Source organism: Martes martes (genome assembly GCF_963455335.1).
Source record: "Martes martes genome assembly, chromosome: 12".
NCBI classification, from domain to species: Eukaryota; Metazoa; Chordata; class Mammalia; order Carnivora; family Mustelidae; genus Martes; species Martes martes.
Genome location: NC_137900.1, coordinates 77,083,999 through 77,103,316, shown reverse-complemented (window position 1 = coordinate 77,103,316; position 19,318 = coordinate 77,083,999). Strand labels below are relative to the sequence as shown.

General features: G+C 52.8%; 1 protein-coding gene across 4 annotated transcripts in view; it reads left to right on the top strand.

Annotated features, from left to right (window-relative positions):
* WHRN (whirlin) overlaps positions 1–19,318 on the top strand; it is a gene marked incomplete at its 5' end in the record, with an annotated part of 88,172 nt that overhangs the window by 32,415 nt on the left and 36,439 nt on the right. For all 4 annotated transcript variants that reach the window (XM_080820623.1, XM_080820622.1, XM_080820624.1 and 1 more), the window contains one exon: positions 2,312–2,437. In XM_080820623.1, coding sequence (XP_080676749.1) covers positions 2,312–2,437 — 126 coding nt within the window. The remainder of the gene's footprint in view (positions 1–2,311; positions 2,438–19,318) is intronic.

Here is a 19,318-nt window from a genome sequence, read left to right as displayed (position 1 = left end):
CATGAGGCCCAGACCTGGCGGGCTGGGTGAGCGCATGGAGCGAACCAGCCACAGCTCAAGTGCACGGCCCGTCCTGGCCTCTGAGGCAGCAGCGTCGGGGAGGACGCCTCAGCCTTCCTTCCAGGGCACCCCATCTGTGCACGCGAGCCCCATTGCTGGCCGGCCGGGGCCACCGGGAAGATAAGAACAACAGCCAGTGTTTTCTGAGTGCCTCCGCTGCACCGGGCACGATGCTGAACGCTCCAGGTGTGTGGACCCAGCACGCCAGTAAAGTGGGTGTGACTGGTTTCCACGTCTTTACAGATGAGAACGCGGAGGCATCCGCAGAGGGTAATACACCCAGCAAGTGTTGCTGCCGGGACCAACCCCCAGCGGTTTGGCTCTGGAGCCGGCAGCCGTAACTAGCACGCTGTCTCCCCTGTGGGGCCCAGACCTACGCGTGATCGTGATCGCAGACAGGGCAGGCCTCAAACCCACGCCAGCTCGCAGCTGTCCCAGCTGGGGCGCTGCACTGGGCCGGGCGGGGCTGTCACAAGGGCTGCATTGTCAAGCCGGTCCTCAGAGCCTGCCGTTTCCAGAGCATCCATCTCTCTGACGCTCCTGGGTGACCGTTCCCAGGTGCCCCCTTAAGCAACGGGGGCCTCACAGCTGCTGTCCTTTCTAATGTGGTCTTCCTTCGGGGGAGCAAACCAGGAGCCAACTCTGGCCTAAGGGGCTGGGGCCACCCCAGAGCCTGCGGTCCTAGAACCAAACGCCCCAGAGGCGTTCCGTCTGTTGGGCCCTCTCCTGACGTCCGCCAGCCTGCAGGAGTCAGCTGTGGCTCGGTGGCCTTGTCTGGTTTTGTCACATGCAAAGTGGAACCAACAGTGGCTGACGTTTGTCAAGCATTCACTGTGGCCCAGAAACTAGCCTGCATCTGTCTCTTAATGTGACCCTTTCCGTAGAAGCCCTGTAAGGCTATTTTCATCTTCTTTCTGTGGGTGAGGAGGCCGAGGCACAGAGAGATTAAGGATCTTGCCTGAAATCACACAGCAGGCTCCCCCCAACATCGGGCAGTTTGGACCTGAGTCTGTCTCCTTCACCATCTCCACCCAGGGTGGTTGAAGAATTAAGTGGGATTAATATATGCAAAAGACTGTGTTCTCCTTGGGTCCCTTCCTTGTCCCGGTCTTAACCTGTTGAGGGATATTTTCTACCCTTTTGGGGTGAGTTCCAGGTTTTCTGGTACAACTCCTCCTTTTCCCTAATTCCTCTTTCATACTCAAGACATATTTAACTTGCATGATCCTGCAGGCTCCTTCATGGATTATGAGGCCTTCTGGAATCAGCCCCCAGCCTCCCCTGCCTGTCCCCTAGCCCCCCAGCCCCCTCCCTCAGCACTCCCCGCCTAGGCCACAGCAACTCACCCCCACAATCCTATCCTGAGCAAAGCACACTCCCCGATTGCTGCATGCTGACCTTGGAAAGCCCTTCTCACACCTGCGGGCACCTGCCGGCTTGACTCCTGCTCACTCTCCAATCTCATCAGAGCTGTCACCTTCTCCAGGAAGCCCCCCAACCACCACACTCGCCCCCTGGTCAGGACCTTGCACCTTCTCTGCATTGTTGTGGCCTCTGAGCTGCCCCATTGCGCTCTGATCACACTGTCCCATGAAGGTCGGCTTCCTGGTCTCTGTGCCCTTCTGCTGAGACTCTTGGGAGCAGGACTGGTCGGGGTCATCTCTTGGTCCCCTGGCCCAGCAATGGGTCTGCCCTCGGCAGGTGCTCCCTGTGTTTCTAGAAAGAAGGGCAGCTGAGGCCACACTGCCATGGGCCGCTGGGATGGGTGGTAGAGCAGGAGACTCCTGGGGGGTGGGCAGGGGACCCCTGGCTGGTGGGAGATCCCCAGGGAGGCAGAGTGGACTTAGCCTTGATGCTAAGGAGGATGGAAGGTGTAGGAACCTGGGGCCAGAGCAGGCTATCCCTGGCTGAAGGGTGTGGTGAAGGGCAGCTGGGGGGGTCTGTGGTCCCCACGGTGTGGAGCACAGGTAAACACCTGAAATGTCACATCACTCTAGAGAATTCTAGGGGTCACTTCCTCATCGCCTTTCTTTTCCCGCACTTACAGCTGTGGCCCCGGGAGGGAGAGGGATGTCCCCAAGGCCACTCAGGAAGTTGGAGGCAGGCTGGGGCAGCTGATCTGGAATGTTCCAGGCCTGAATCGGTGTGCCCTTTGGGATAAGCCAAGGACTCCAGAGCCTGCTATGCCGCCCCCCACGACATTCATGTCCCCCTCAGGCCCTCGAATAGCAATCTCCTGTCCCTCCTGCAGGTGAACCTGGTGCTGGGGGACGGCCGGTCCCTGGGCCTCACAATCCGCGGGGGAGCCGAATACGGCCTGGGCATTTACGTCACCGGTGTGGACCCGGGCTCAGAAGCGGAAAGCAGCGGACTCAAGGTGAGCGGCCCAACTCCCGTGGGCTGGGGACGGGCACCAGGGCTGCACACGCGGGGCTGGGAGAGAAAGAGCTGTGCTTGGTGTTCTTTGCAGCTGATTTCGGTCAGACCCGCAGCGGGGCGGTCAGCACCTCCCTCCCTTGAGGGCTGGTCGCAGCTGGGAGCCTCCCCCTGGCTGCCTGCCTCCCGTTCGCACGAGGAAGCAGTACGAGCCGTGCCCCCACCTCCCGAGCCCATCTCCCAGCAGTCCACGGAGCAGGGCAGCCTCCCACGTGGTGCTGGGCGGCGGGCCAGCTGAGCTCTTCATGACCGCTGTTTTGCAAACACCGACGGTGGCTGCAGTGGCCCTGACCTCAGGTTCATTGTGGAGCATAGAGAGGGAAGAGCGGAGAAAGCGGGAGCTGGGTTGAGCTCACACCCGGCAACTCCCGGGTGCCAGTCCATCAGGGCAACCAGCAATTATTGAAATAGTATTCTTAGCTCGAGCTTTACAGAAGGCTAACTGCGTCCAGGTCCTGGTCATTGACGTCACACATACCTCGTTGAACCCTCAGGCTGCCCTTGGGGGGAGGTGGCTCTGACCCACATTTTCCACTTGTTCAGGTGGACACGTAGAGAAGGTGAAACTGACTTGCCCAGGTCACGGTGCTGATGGTTGTGGACCGGACAGAGCCCAGGTGTCTGTTCTGCAGCCCGTGGCCTTAGCCGCTACGTCGCACCACCCTGCCAGAACTTGCTCAGGGCTTTGGGGGGCAGTGACAGTGAGTGAGGCAGGGACAAGGACCTGGAGCCTAGGAGACAGATCACCTAAAGTGGCGGTGTGCGTTGGGGGTAAATCCTGATGTCAGGGAAGCCAAGGCAGCAGCGATGGGAGCAGTGGACCCAGGCGGCATCCGAGCCCGCCTTGCATAATGAGATAGGTTGGGTTTGAAAGGGCTGGGGAGGAAGGGGTGACCCTGAGGGAGCCAGAGGGTTTGACCGTGGGTAACCAGACGGCCAGGGAATGAAACACGAAATGAGATTGTGTCTTCACAATCTCAGCTTCTTTTAGGATAGATGATGCAGTTGGAAGAGTTCTGGGCTTGGAGTCTGGGAGATTGGGTTCGAATCCTAGCTTTGCTGTTTTTTCTTTAATAGCTGGGTGACCCTGGGGAGCCCCTCCAGCTGTCCGAGCTTCCCTTCCCTCTCCCAGCTGAGCATCATAAATAACACCTCTGTCTCAGGATTGTTGAAAAGATGGGAGGAGGAATGAGCTGACAACGACATTAATAATGAAGGTTAAGTTTATTGAGCGTCGCTGTTATGGACTGAATGCTTGTGTCCCCCACATTCATCTGTGCAATCCCTGACCCCCAACATGACGGTGTTAGGAGGGGGAGCCTTTGGGAGGTGCTTAGGTCATGGGGGTGAAGCCTCGTGAATGGGATTCGTGTCCTTATTAAAGAGTCCCAACCCCCAGAGCTCCCTCACCGCAAGTGAGGACGCAAGAAGTGGGCAGTCTGCACCCGACCGTGCTGGTCCCTGACCCCAGACTTCCAGCCTCCAGAACTGCGAGGAATGACCGTCTTGGTTATAAGCCACCCAGTCTGCCGTGTTTTGCCATAGCAGCCCCAATACCCTGAGACAGGCTTCTGTTTCCCCCCGTCTTTGTGCCATTAAATCACACCCCCACAACACATCTGGGAGAGCAGCTTCTCGGGTTAGCCCATTTTACAGGTGCAGCAGTTGAGGCTCAGACCATCACACAGTGAGTGGGAGGCAAAGGGGGACTCCCGTGCAGGGAATCTGGATTCTGGCCAGCTGGGCCGGCAGTAGGGGCCCCACAAGCATGGGTTGGGTCTGGTTGATTCTGAAATGCCCCTGGGTCCCCAGAGCGCATGCCGTGTTCTCAGAGAAAGATGACTTCCAAGAGGAAACAATCTCCCAGTAGCCTGTGTGCACATTTTGTTTTTTAAGAAGTTCATTATTTTAGGATAATTTTAGATTTACTGAGAAGTCACAAAGGGGTTTCCCATTTATCCTTCATCCAGCTTCCCCTGATACCACCATATTATGTAATAACCTCAGTACGTCTGTCAAGGTCAAGAAACTGACGTTGGTACGATGCTATTCCACAAACCACATGCTTTCTTCCGGGTCACCAGTTTTTTCACTGATGTCATCTGCTTCAGCCAACCACATTGCCTTTGTCCTGTGTGCAGTTTTCATTCCATTTCTTTCTTTCTTTTTTAAATTTTTTTTAAAGATTTTATTATTCATTTGATAGAGAACACAAGTAGGCAGAGAGGCAGGCAGAAAGAGAGAGGAGGAAGCAGGCTCCCTGCTGAGCAGGGAACCCGATGCACGGCTCGATCCCAGGACCCTGGAATCATGACCTGAGCCTAAGGCAGAGGCCCTAACCCACTGAGCCACCCAGGTGCCTCTCATTCCATTTATTTCTTAAACCGCCCCCCCATTTCAAAAAAGATGAGTGGCAGCTTTTCATCACTGAATAAAGTTGTTGTTTTTTTTTTAAATGAATGAGTGAGGAGATTGGGGAGAAGAAATATGGGGGCTGAGAGAAAGAGTTGAAGCCAGGGTGAAGGACTTTGCCAGAGCACTCACTATAAGGTGGGTTGCAGATTTGGCCCTGAGCTTCCTGGCAGCCAGTGCAAAGAGGGAAGCAGATCAGAGATGTCTGTGAGGTGAAAACAGACCACCTGTGCTTGAGAAGCCTGGTTATTCCTGAGCCTGGGAACACTTTTCCTGTGGTCTCTCATAGAGAGAATGCCATATGATGATGTGAGCCGTGTCCTCCATGACAGGAAACACATAAGCACGTTCTCTACTCCGTTGGGGGTGGACGGATTCTGATCAAATCCATGTTAAAAGAAAGAGGGAGGGAGCGTGAGAGAGGTTGTGTTAGAGTCTGGGCAGAGAGCCCTGGGCACGTTCTCTGTGTCTGTCTCTCTCATCCCTGACAGATGGCAGCTTTTATTATCATGTTGTCCACTTACTGAGGAGTCACTGTGCCAGACCTGTGCAAAATGCTTCACAGCGTTACGTGATTTTTAGGACAAGGTGCGAGAAAGGAATGTTCTCGTCCCCATTTTACGGGTGGCAGATTTGGGAGTGGTATTAAGCAACTTGCCCAAGGTCACCCAACTAAGACATACTTCGTCCGCACCTGCCCTGCACACTTAAGTCCCTGTTCTTTTTGTTGTTGTTGCCTTTTCTTTTGAATTTTATTTCGTTTTAATTAAATTTGGTTAATTAACATATAGTGTATTACTAGGTTCAGAGGGAGAGTTCAGTGATTCATCAGTTGTACATGACACCTGGGGCTCATTCTATCCTGTGCCCTCCTTAATGCCCATCACCCAGTGACCCCATCCCCACCATGTCCTTAACCACTAGGCTTCACTGCCTTGCCTCTTGGTGGTAACAGGTGTCACTGGCTCCAGTTCACAGCTGAAGAGACAGAGGCTCATGGAATTGCAGGTCAAACTCTAATGTCAGAGCTGGGATTTGAACCCAGGCCTGACACAGCCTGGGCTTGCCTTGTATAGGGGAGGGCAGGAGCCCTAGGACCTGCTGACAATCAGCTGGGTGAGGGTGGCCATGTCCTTCCCCTCACTGGGTCTCGGTCTCTCTGCTTGGACAGCGAGCAGCTGAATAGTTGGGCTGGATGAGTTTGGAGGCTTTCTCCCAGATTTGCACGTTTTCCCAGCCAGAGAGAGCCAGCGGGTGCCCAGGCGCCAGGAACATACTCCGTTTCCCTTCACCTGTGGGTCCCCATAGCCACAGAGAGATGGCGAAACAGGTAGCCTGTTGGCAGGTGTTTTATGAGGGAGGGAAGAAGGAAGGAAGAGAGGGAGGGAGGGCAGGAGGGAGGGGACATTATATAAAGGCAGTGAGTGTCCATAGCTGCCTCTCCTTCCCTTCCTTCCTTTTAATCAGTAAGTATATACGGAGGACTCCTGTGTGCCAGACACAGTGCTCGCCTCACAGAGCTGAGCAAGACAGATAGAGTCTCTGACCTCCAAGATCTTGCTTTCTAGTGGGAAGACAGGGCGGGTCAGGGGTGGAATGACTCAGTTGTTTAATTACAATCAGGATAAATAACAAGAGGGCAAAGCCCATGGAACTGTGTGGGTGTATAACAGGGGAGACCGTCTCCGATCTTGGATGTCCGGGAAGGCTTCCTGGAGGAAGTAACATTTCAGTTGAAATTTAAAAGGAGACAGGAAAATTAATGATGTGAAGGAGGAAATGAGGAGTCCAGGCAGAAGGAACAGCCAACGCTTAAGTAAACGGAGTGAGATGTTCCCAGTTGCCCAGGAAGGCCCGTGTGGCCGATGCAGAGAGCCAGGTGGGGGGAAGGTGCCAGATGATGCTGACAAAGTGAACGGCGCCCGATCCCACAGGGTGTGTCATTTCACCGAAGACCGTGCAGCCGGGAAAAGATGAGGCTCGGGATCCACAGTTAGTAAATAAGGAAGGATGCCCAAGGTCTGTGATTAAGTGGGGAGCACAAGTTGCAACACCGCGGACCCCACAGGATCGCACTCAGACTGCAGATGCGTGTGCAAATATTTATAGAGAACGTGGAGCAGCTGTCACACCGACCTGTCCCAGCGTGTCAGCGTGTTTCCCGAGGGCGGTGGGATGACCGATGACTTTCATCGTTCTTCACATCCCTGCGCGGGGTCTGAATGGAGTGAGTATTACTTTTATAAGCATGAAAGCAGCAACGGGAGAGCCGTGCCCATTTGGAAACAGGGCAGCGGAAGAATACTCCATGGAAGTTTTCCGGTCCCTTCAGCTTGCTACCCAGTGGCAGGCAGTCAGAGGCTTTATTTGCTCATAAAATGCCTGCCCCCAGAAGAGGCTCTTCCTTCTTCGATCCCCGCTGCAGTAAAGCACTTTGCATTCCCCCGCCACGGTCTCACGGTTCCCCCTCCGAGTTCCCGCGAATGTGCTAACACCTGCCCACACTCTCGCGGGCACCCAGGACTGATTAATTCCGTTTGTTGCCAATGTGCTGTCAGTGGAATCAGGCATATTGAAACAGAATAAAGGGGCTTGGCTTGGTGGGTGGCGGAGCCAAGAACAGGCTTTATTTGTCAATAGGGCTCCTTGCTGCTGTGCAGAGCTTTCCCGGGATGGAAACGCTGCCTTCTGCCTGGCTTCCAGCTGCTCACTTCGCTTCTGAGTCCAGGGGAGGGCAAGTCAAGTGCTAGGGGGAGCAGCTCTCAGGAGGGGGTCAGGCACTTCCCCGCACTTACCCTGGGGGTGGTGGGGGTGGAGCGTGCCCCTGTCCCACCCTCCCAGTAGGGGCTAACCCCCGCCTTCAGCATTTACCTTTAGAACTCTCATGTTCCTTTGCACCTGCCTCCCCTGCCCCAGCTTCTAGCCCCCCACTGCAGAACAGACCATAAAACCTTATTTGTTCCTTTGAGGACAGCCAGATCGACTGGCATTTAGAAATAATAATAATGATGGCAGTTACTACTTATTCACCGGTTGTTATGAATCAGGCACTGTGCTCAACCCTGTGGGATACACGCCTGCGTAATCCTCCCAGTAGCCCCATGGTCGGCATCAACAGTGCAGTTTTGTAGATGAGCATTTGAGGCCCAGAGAGGTGCAGTAGCTTGCCCGGGATCACACCGGGATCTGGGGCCCTGGTCCCTCAGGCCCTCCTCCAAAGGCCACCTGCTTTGCTGTCGCCTCGCTAGTCCCCTAACTTGACCAGATAACAAAAGAACACAGAGACAGGAAATGAAGGATGTGTGTTCTTCTCAGGAGCCACCAAGCTTCTCAAGCCCAGTGCATTTGTCCGGATCCTGCCCTGTCGCATGGCCTTCGCCCCTGAGCTCAGGCCAGGGTCAGAGGCCCATTTAGTTGCCGCTGGTGGGAGTAGGCTGCCATCCTGGCTGGGGGTCGTCTGAGCAGACCCACTTCTGAGCAGACGTTCCCAAGAGCGTCCCACATTTCTGGGTCATCACCCTGCTGCTTGCAGCTGGGGGACAGACTATGTCTGGTGCAGTGTCAGTGTCCCAGTGGCTGGGAACAGCCTGATGCTTTGCAGATCTGCCCTCTCTGCTGGGCCTCGCTGGAGCCCACGCAGTGTGGCGGCTTTTTTGGTGAAGCCGGAAGGGCTGGGCTGACCCCTGCTTGGATGGGCTTTGCCAGTGTCCGTTCCCCCGACTCTTCCTCTCTAGACTGGGCTCAGGCAGCACCCCTCTGATGAGCACCCACCAACAGCAGGTGATCTACCTGTGTCACCCCTGCACCCTTGCCACAACTCAGGGGGGGGGGCGGCGAGAACTCCTTTATCCCATCGTAAACAGGGAGTGTTTGTTTTATGACTGTCCCTGTGGGCCAGAGCCTGGTGGTTCTTTTTTTTTTTTTTTTTAAGATTTTATTTATTTATTTGACAGAGATCACAAGTAGGCAGAGAAGCAGGCAGAGAGAGGAGAAAGCAGGCTTCCCGCTGAGCAGAGAGCCCAATGCGGGGCTTGATCCCAGGACCCTGGGATCATGACCTGAGCGGAAGGCAGAGGCTTTAACCCACTGAGCCATCCAGGCACCCCGAGCCTGGTGGTCCTTTAAACACTTCATCTCCCTGCCCACGACAGCCTGGCACACAGCAGGTGCTCAGGAAGTATTTCTTCAATGAACGAGTGAGTCTGGCCGAGGCAGGCCCCAAACCAGGTCTTTGGACCCCAAAGCTGCGATCTTGACCTCTGTTTCATTTGCATTCTGACCTGATTACACAGATCCTGGTTTTTTTGTTTTGTTTTGTTTTTTTAAGGATCACATCCCACTAAGAAGTGTCGGTGCTCGTCACGAACTGAGCAATCAGATCCTTGCCCTGAGAGGTGCTTGCCTTTGTGTTGAAGGGAGCTGAGTGGCCACCGTGGCCCACAGTGAGGTCTGCTCATCACAGGGGCCATGTGGGCCTCGGGTGCCACCCCCAGCTCTCCCTGATAGAGGGTAGGTGGCAGGAGTCCATCTGTGCGGACAGATCCCAGCCCCCTAAGCTCCCATTTTATACATGAGGATGCTGAGAGCCAGCAGATGGGGAAGGGACGGGCTGAGGGTCATAGAGAGAGGTGGGGCAGGACCCCCCGCAGAGAGCCCATACCTACATCATCGGGCAGTTTGACCTTGTGTCCCCATGCTTCCCTGAAACAGTTCTGCTGAGAGAGAAGAAGCAACTTGGCAAACTCTCCAAGGCTGCTTCCTGCTTATTCTTGGTGGGGGGAGGGGCGTGGCTACCATGCATTACCTGTTCAGTGAGGATCCTGTAAGAGGATTTTTATTTGTGATTGTGGCTGATTTTTTGGCAGTCCAACGAGATAGCAAAAACTCGGTGTTCGTATTTATATAATTACTGACAGAAAAATCTTAGATAATTAGCAAATATTACAAACACTTCTCAGTCTATAAATTCTACAACTTAGATGAATAGACCAATTTCTTGAAAGATGTGAACTATGAATGCTCAAGAAGGAAAAATAGAAAAACCTGGAGTTCTGTGTATGTGTCAGAGAAGTTGAATTTGTATTCAAAAACCACCCAAAGAAGAAAACCCAGGTCCGGATGCTTTCACTAATGAACCTTTTTGAACAGTTAAGGAAAAAAATGCTCTGCTGTCTTTTCCTGATGAGACAATGCAGGGCGCCTGCGTGGCTCAGTCCGGTTGGGTGTCCAGCTCTTGGTTTCAGCTCAGGTCATGGTCTCAGGGTCGTGAGATCAAGCCCCAGATTGGATTCTGCACCCAGCAGGGAGTCTGCTTGAGATTCTCTCTCTCCCTCTGCCTCTCCCCACCCTACACTTTCTCTCTCTTTCTAAAATAAATAAATAAATCTTTAAAAAAAAAAAAAAGGACCGTGCTTCCCAGTCCATTTTATGAGGCCAGTGTCGTGTGATCCCATGACCAAACACATACATTGCAAGAAAACTACTGACCGCTGCCCTCCAGGATATGTTGAATGCAAAAATACTCAGCAAAATATTAGCAAATCAAGTCTTTCAATCTGTAAAAGGGATATATACCGTGACCATGTGGGGATTCCTTTATCCAAGGAATGCAAGGCTGGATTGACATGTGAAAATCAGTGTTACTAGCAGACTAAAGGAACAAAAAAGACGAATGGAAAAAGCACTTAGCAAAATCCAGTGTCCAGTTATGATAAGAACTCTCAGCACACTAGGAATCAAAGGGAACTTCTTGACTCGATGACGGGCATCCAGCAAACCTCCAGCTAAACATCCTTAACTGTGGGAAACGTTCAGAATCAGCCTTTGAACATCCACAACAAAGCTATCTTCTAAGAAAGAAAAAGGCTTTCTACTAAGTGCTTTCTTCTAAGATTGAAATGAGGCAAAAATGTCTTCTCTCGCCATTCCTGTTCAGTGTCAGTGCAGTAAGTCAATAAGAAGAAATAAAAGGCACATGGATATGAAAAGAAGAAATGAGACCCTCTTTACAAAGACCGATTGTCTACGTGGAAATCTCCAAAGAAGCTTCTAGACCCAGTAAATGAATTTAGCAAGGTAGAATGATAACAAAGTCAGCCTACAGAAATCAATTATATTTCTATAAGCTGGCAATGAGTTACTAGAATTCAGAATTCATACATACAATTTTGAGTAGCACCCAAAAGTCCTCAAGCATAAATAACAAAATATGTGTCATATTTGCATGCTGGCAAGTACAAAACAGAAAAGACGTAAATAAATGGAGAGAGGCACTGTGTTCGTGGACAGGAAGGCTCAGTATGATTCAGGTGTCAGATCTCCCTAATTTGATCTGGATTCAGGGCAATCCCCATTTCCAAGTCTAGTAGGGTTTTTTGTAGATATTTACAATATGATTCTAAACATTTAAATGGACAGGCAGAAAAACTAGGAGAATCAAAACAGTTCTCAAATGGAAGAGCACTGTTGGTGAACTCGCTCCCTGACTTTGGGACTTATGGTAAGGCTGCATTAAGCAAGATAGCGTGGGTGGTATTAGTGGGGGGACACACACAGCGATCAGTGGACCAGCGGAGTAAGTCCAGAAATAAACCTCCACAAATATACTTAGCTGATTTTTGGCAGAAGCACAAGGGTAATTCGATGGAGAGAGGATAGTCCTTTGAACAAACAGTGCTGGAACAGTTGGATGTCTGTGGGCAAACAGGAGAACCCTACCCAGACCTCAGCCCCTTCCATGAAAATTCACTCAAAACGGAGAAGATAAAGCCAGGCTGCCTATTCTGGGAACATGCAGGAGAAAATCTGTGTGACCTTGGGTAAGAGTTTTTAGATACAACCTCAGAAGGAAGATCCGTAAAAGAAAAATTGGACAAATGGGATTTTGTCAAAATTAAAAACGTCTCTGCGGGAGACACTTTCAAGAGAAAGGAAAGAACAGCCACAAAGTTGGAGAAGAAAAATGGGTTCTAGATCATGTTTTTGACAATGGAGTTGTCTCAAGAATTTGTGAAGGACTCTCAGGACGGGCAGCAGATCTGGGAGGGGGTTTTGTACAAACTGCAATGGTGGACACGTGGCTCTGTGCACTTGTCGAGACCCACAGAACCCGACACCGAAGGGTGGACTTTACTGTATGTAAATTCTTAAAGATTAGCTGTGGGGGTGTAGACGGAGTGCAGACTGAGCCAAAGGAAGACAAAGAACCTAACTGTGTTACTGGTGATTCACACCACCACGCTGAGGGAGAATGGAGAGGAAAGGCACTCATCGAAGTAATTTTGGAAAACATTGTTTTGACTGATGCTGTAAGGCAAAAGACAAGGACAACCATACACAAACACTGTATTCCAGTTGGCAGTTTGGGTTTGGTTTTTTTTTTTTTTTTTTTCCTCAAAAGCATATGGGGATGCCTGAATGGCTCAGTTGGTTAAGCGTCGTGGTCCCTCAGGGGTCTTGAGATCGAGCCCTGCATCAGGCTCAGCACTGGGTGTGGAGCCTGCTTGAGTTTCTCTCTATCTCCCTCCCTACCCCCTGCCCCTCCCCACCAAAAAAGAAAAAAAAAAGCACATAGATTAGGAATTCTGAAACTACTTCATTTGTACACTAAGGTTGAAAAACTAAATAACTGTGTTGGTTTTTTTAAAAGATTTTATTTACTTATTTATTTGACAGAGAGAGAGAGAGATCACAAGTAGGCAGAGAGGCAGGCAGAGAGAGAGGAGGAAACAGGCTCCCTGCTGAGCAGAGAGCCCGATGCAGGGCTCGATGCAGGGCTCGATCCCAGGACCCTGAGATCATGCCCTGAGCCAAAGGCGGAGGCTTAACCCACTGAGCCACCCAGGCATCCCAACTATATTTTAGATAATGAGAGCCAAGTTCTCACTTTTAGAAAAACATTACAAGTAAGGAAAGGAAAGTAGGAAATAAACCTTGTGGGATTGAATCAAAGGTATCAATATGGACACATTTATCAAAAAAAGAGACAAAATGTAGATGTGTACACATGCAGCTACAGAAATAGAGCTGTGGGGGGGGGCGGTTTAGAACACGTATGTATAGTTCTTTGCTCTATTCATGCAGAAGGGCTAGAAGCAGGGACACCCCAATAAAAAAGGTACACCTAAGTACCCAGATCTTAGTTTCTAAATACTATTTTTTTTAAGATTTTATTTCTTTATTTGACAGAGAGATCACAAGGAGGCAGAGAGGCAGGCGGGGGTGGGGAGGAAGCAGGCTCCCTGCTGAGCAGAGAGCCCCATGCGGGGCTCGATCCCAGGACCCTGAGATCATGACCTGAGCCAAAGGCAGAGGCTTAACCCATTGAACCACCCAGGCACCCCTAAATACTATTTTCTAAATAAAAGGAGCCGAGGGCGGAGGGTGGTGCCTGGGTGGCTCAGTGTGGTAAGTGTCTGCCTTCAGCTCAGGTCATGATCCCAGAGTTCTAGGATTGAACCCCGTGTCAGGCTCTGTGCTCAGTGGGGAGCCTGCTTCTCCCCTGCCTTCCCTCATCCCTGCTTGTGCACATGAATGTGAACGTTCTCTCTCTAATAAATAAAATCTTAAAAAAAAAAAAAAAAGGAGCCAGGGATCTCTGTAGAAGTGGTGATTCCAGGTCTTGGGCTGGGAAGGTACAAGAGGAGCCCAGGGCGTCCCGTGGTAGGTCCCACAAAGTAAGGCTGTGGGGCAAGATGGGTCACAGAACCCACCAGCGGATCAGAAGAGCTCCTGGTGGCCGGAGAATGCCGGGAACAGCCGTGAGTCCATACTAATGTAATTACATAAAGAATGAAATAAATAGATGAGAGAGAAGCAACCACTCTTCCCTAAGGAAAAATTCCCATTAATAAACACAGAAGGAATACGGGAGGAGAAAATCGCCATTAAAATGTTCCATTATAGTAACAATTACGGCAGGCAAGATGCGCCCGTGAGTGTGAAACGGCGGGCAGGGGTTTAGGCAGAAACAGGATCATTTTCCTTGCATAGTGTGGAAACGTCTCCACCAAAATTTTTCCTAATTGTAAAAGGAAAAATAATACGTTCACAGTGGGGACTCCTGGCAGATACCAACTTGGCTACGTGTGTAATACGTATTTTTGAAAAATCCTTACTTTTTCTTTTGCTATGTATAGAGATCGTTGTAGAAAAGTCCAGTCACAGCCCAACTCAGGTCCTCCCTTCATCCAGCCCTGGAACGTGACGACCATCAGCCACTGGCTTGTCTTTCCAGACCTTTCTCTGTTTGGCCTGTGGCCCCTGTGGTGTCTCAGCAACTCTTGCTGTTCCTTCTGGTCCTTTTATGACCCGACAATTGGCCTCTTAGAAAGTGCATCTCTTTTTCGTTCCGAATCTGACGTCTCTGATTTGTAACAGACTTTGAGTCTGTTACTTTGTTCGGTCAGAGCACTGAGATGGGCCGAGGCGTGTTCTAGAACTCTTGCTGTGGTCACTTTTAGCGCTGGAATTGAAAACCTCCAGTGTTCTCTCTTCTATCAGCGAGAGAGCACATGCCAAGGAGAAAGGGCAGACTGTCTCCTGAGTGCACCTGTTTTCTCGTCTTCCTTGAGCGGGGTCTGGAGAGAGCCCCGTGGGTTGGGTCCCGCCCTGCCCCCCGCCCCCCCAGCACCCCAGGGCCCGTGGGTCTCTCCTGTGGTTGGAGCACTGCCGGCAATAGGGTGGGCACCAGGTGCCAGCAGTCTGGGGAACACAGGTGCGTGTGACACAGCACCTGGATTGGGGTCCCCTACGTGCTCCGCGTGGAAATTGCGTTGAACGGGCGGGGTGGGCGTGAGAGATAGCCAACGGCAGAGACTGCCGGTGGCTGGGTGCTGGGCAGAGAAATGGTGACAGCCAGCCTCCCCTGAGTCATTATTCTAGGCCAGGCACCCCACAAAGTGACTTTCACATAAGTCCATGTTGTGTCATCCTTCACAGAAAGATAAGCAAACTGGGGCTCAGAGAGGTTGTCGCTTGCTCGAGATCACACAGCAAGGAGGAGGTAGAAGTGGGCTGCGGACTGGCTCCTGGAAGCCCCTGTTAGCTGCTCCACCCTTCAGCGCTGAATCCGCACGATGGGGGCAGGCACTCCGCTCTCCCGCCCTGCTCCTGCCCCGCTCCTGCCCCGGTTCTCAGCCGTCGGCACACACAGGGTTTCCACACTGTGCTTTTGGACCCGAAACCTGGAGGAGTCTTCTGGACGTTCAGCATATGCTTCAGTAAAAGCGTGGTGAAAATGGCAGGAGGTGTGGCAGCGTGGAGTCAGTAATAATAATAACAGTAATAACAGTAATAATAATAACAGGGGGCAATGATCATAGAAGGAAGTTAGAGCAGAGCCGTCTTCTCGTTCTCCCTGCTTGGCGGTAACAGCAATAGTGATCACCAGCCTTTGGGGAGGGCCCCCTCTGTGCCAGCCAGGGTGCACAGTGAGTGCTGTGCCCACGCCAAATCCCTGACTCCTCCCAGCAAACCCCGTAGGAGGCACTAGTAGCGCCCCCATTTTAGAGACCGGCAGCCGAGGCCCAGAGAGGTTAAGTAACATGCCCAAGGTGCCACAGCTAGTAGGTCGAGGAGCTGGTATTGGAACTCAGGCAGGACTGGTGTTTAGTCGCAGAAGTCCCATCTGCCTCCTCCCCTCCCCTCCAGCCAACCCCAGGGGCACTTAGAGAACTTCCAGAGGCTGTCCCTGGCGGAGTGGTTCTTGGGCAGATTGGGGGAGGAGCACAGGACAGAGGGATATTTCTGCAGTCTGCGTGATAGCAATGGCACGAGAGACGCCGCCTGCTGACCACGCCCAGCGGACCCAGGCCCACCCAGGTGCTTTCTGCATCCTGCGGTTCTGTCCTCATCACCGCCCCACGAGGGGGTACGGGTGGTCGTCATCCCCGTTTTATGCACGAAGGAACGAACCCAAGGTTCCGTGGGATTAAGCAGCCCGCCCCATCGCATGCTCTCGATTGGCAGAGAACAGGTGACTCAGATGCGGGGCCCACGGAGGCCACGTGCTCGCCTCTGCACCCGGTCGCCAGCAGCCTGGCCAGGCATAGAAGCCCCAAAGTCTGGGATCAACAACGCAGGTTCAATTTGATGTTGGGAAGGGCTTTGTCGCGTTTCTGTGCCTCCAGATTCTCTGTCGCTGATCTGCTGACAGCTCCTTCTGCTCCCAAGGACAGCATATGATCGATACCTGAATCCTAGTGCCATTTCGTGAGCACGGCTGCACAAGTGTGTGAGCTCGTGGGGTTGCCATGGGTCTGGAAGAGGGACCCTTGGCCCAGGTGATTGGATGCACGCCATCCCCAAGTGAGGGCACGGGCCTGGCTCAACTGTTAAGATTATTTAGATAAGAATTTACAGCACCAGAGTGTGATTTGGGGGGAGACGAATCATGGCAATAGCAAACACTTTCATGCCCACTGTGCACCAGGCTCTGTGACGTCATTACCAAGCCGTGTCCTGGCGGCAGGGGGGGCGGGGGGGGGCCTGGACGCAACCACTCTGGAATCAGAGTTACTGGCTGTGTCACTCTGTCCCCCTGGACCCGGCTCCCTCATCTGTAAAGCTGGGATAATAATAGCTCTTGGACCATTGTGAGGACATAGCCAGAGAATCTTTATGAGGCACTTAACACAAATAAAAGTATCCAATAAACACCAGCTTTAAAAATTATTTCTTGTTTTCAGCCTATCCCTGTATTAGTTCCATTTGTGGATGAGAAAAACAAGGCTCAGAAAGTGGGAGTGATTTGCCAGGAAGGGGCTGGCCAAGGTCATGGGCCCGGCCCTCTCCTCTGACCCCCAGGAACGCGACATCCACCATGAGCTGTGTCCCAGGAGAAGGACGGATCCTGCCCTGCCTCTCCGGGGTAGAATAACCCCAAGGGTGTGCCTTCTGGTTCCTCACTGGCATGCCAGCCTTGGTCCCCCAGGGCCTGCTTGGGAGAGCGGTGATAGAGCAGCCCCTGATTGCTTTGGGGACTCAAAAATCCCCTGACTCTTTTCAGCAAGAAGTGGGATAACCACTTTTCTGTGATTGCTAAGCTCCAACTTAAAGGACCGGCTTTGCTTCCCTTCCAGAGCCTTTCCCCGGGGCTGCCTCTCCCTGAGACACAGTGGCTACCTCGCAATCCTGGGCAGGGGTCCAAGAGCGGTGTGAGCCTCAGAGTTGGTATCTTGCTTCCCTTCCCAGGCGCCGTGGAGGAGAACCTGTGCTTCCTGTAGATTCCAGGCCCTTGCTTGTGAGCATGCGTGCTCGTGCATGTGTGTCCTCTTAATCAACCAATCAATAAAAATAACAATACCACAGCACCTGTGCCCTTAGTACTGTATTGTCAGGAGGCAATGAGCTAGTGCGTGTAAACCCCAGTGCCTGGCACGTGATAAGCATTCCAAAAACGGAAGCTCTGTGTGGGTGATTTTCACTCACCCCACCAGCGTGGGTGCTGATGGGGGACACTGGGCTGTACCGGCATCTCTCCGGCAGGTGATGAACCCGGACTGATGGGCACCTTCCCTGAGGGGTGGCAAGGTGATTGCTTTCCCGAGAACCCGGCACATATCAGGCAGCTGTTCTAGCCTCTCCCCCGCGCCGGTGCCACATTCTCTGCCCTCCCTTAGGATGCTATCTTGGCTGTGCTTGTGCCCCGGCCTCTGAAGAGCTGGTTGACAAATTGGACACATTGAAGTGGCCTGGCCTTTAAGGGGGCCCTTCTAAGGCCATAATTGTCCCCACGCAGGCTGCCGTCAAAAAGAGAAACACTTAGTTTCTTCAGGGAGGCCTCTTAGGGCGGGAGCCCAGCTGGGGCTTGCCCTGGTCACGGGATAAGGGGAGCATGTTCATTCACGTGCCCAGCCCCACGCCACCCCTGAACTGTCCTGGCCCCCGGAGGGAGATGGCCAGCAGGGGCCAGCTGCGGGTCTCCGAATCCCTCATTTCAAGTGTTTCAGAGAAGGGCCTGGAGTTGCTGAGTGACAGCTGACAGGCGAGGGAGGGTCATTAGTGGCCCTTCTGGCTTCCCACATGCCACGTTCAAGGGCTCTGCACCTCGAGAGTGTACATGGTTTGCCGGCTCTGAGGTCAGCCCACTCCCCCATTTCATAAGGGACGTAGTTATCAGGGGGCCTCTCCTCAGCCCCTGCTGTGGGATAGGGCACGGGGGAAGGCAGTAACCATCCTGGGCGGTGCTTTGGGCACGTGACTGTGCACACGAATCCTCAGGGTCTTTGTCAAGTGCAAAATACGATACAGCGAGAGTTGAGGTTATTATAGTCACGCAGAACCTGGAGGTGGGCATTAACCACAGCTCTGCTCACCCACCCTGGGAGCCGGGAAGTGGACAGGGCGTAGCGGGTCCCCTCCCCTCGGTCTCAGGCCGCAGCTGGAACACCCAAGGCTGAGCACCGGAGCCATGGGGAGGCGCTTGTGCTTTCATGTCTGGAGGCTGGTGCTGGCTTCTGGCTGGGGTCCCCATTCTTATCTGTGAGGGCCTCCCCGTGCCATCTTTCCCCAGAGCTAATTCGGGCTTCCTCCCAGCATGGTGGCTTACATGGGGTGTCTAGGGGCACAGGTCCTGGGAGAGAGGCAGGTTGCGCTGTATTCTTGTAATGCCCCAACCTCAGAAGGCACCAAGCAGCGTTCAGCTGGGCTCTGTTGTTCAGGGCGGGCACAAGCCCATGCCAGTCCACAGGGGAAGGCAGTCACTCTTGCTCCTAGGGTTGCTCTAATAAATGAGCTCAAACTTAGTACCTTAAAACCACATAAACTTTCTCGCTCGCTGTTCTGGAGGCCAGAAGTTGCAAATCGAGGTGCGTCAGCAGAGTCGCACTGCCTCCCAAGGCTCAGGGGAGAAACTCTCTTGCCTTTTGCAGTTCCTGGGGGATCCTGGCCTCCTTGGTTTGTGGCTGGACCCCTCCAGGGTCTGCCTCCATCTTCACATGGTCTTCCTGCAGGTGTCCCTATGTCTCTGTGTCCTAACTGTCCCTCTGCTTCCCCTTCTAAGGGTCCCAGGCATCAGCTTTGGGGCCCACCCCAAATCCAAGACTGTCTCACCTTAGATCCTTGCCTTAATCACATCTGCAGAGACCCTGTTTCCAAATAAGGTGACATGTTCACAGGTACTAGGGGGTAAGTCCTGGGCTTATCTTTTGGGGTTACCGTTTACACCAGACTCCTGAGAGGGAGGGGCAAGGTTCTGAGCGAGGACACGGGGTGTGGCTATTGCTGTGGCCAGGGGAGGGGGCACTGCAGTCCCCCCAGCAGATTTGGGATGGAGCCTGAGGTGCTGCATTTCTCACAAGCTCCTATGCTAGGTTGTGGAGCTCCACAGCCAACCCATGGAGTGCGGAGACGCAGAGTGCCGCTCTCAAATTGCCGACAGGCTAGTGGGGAAGAGGGAAGAGTACATAGC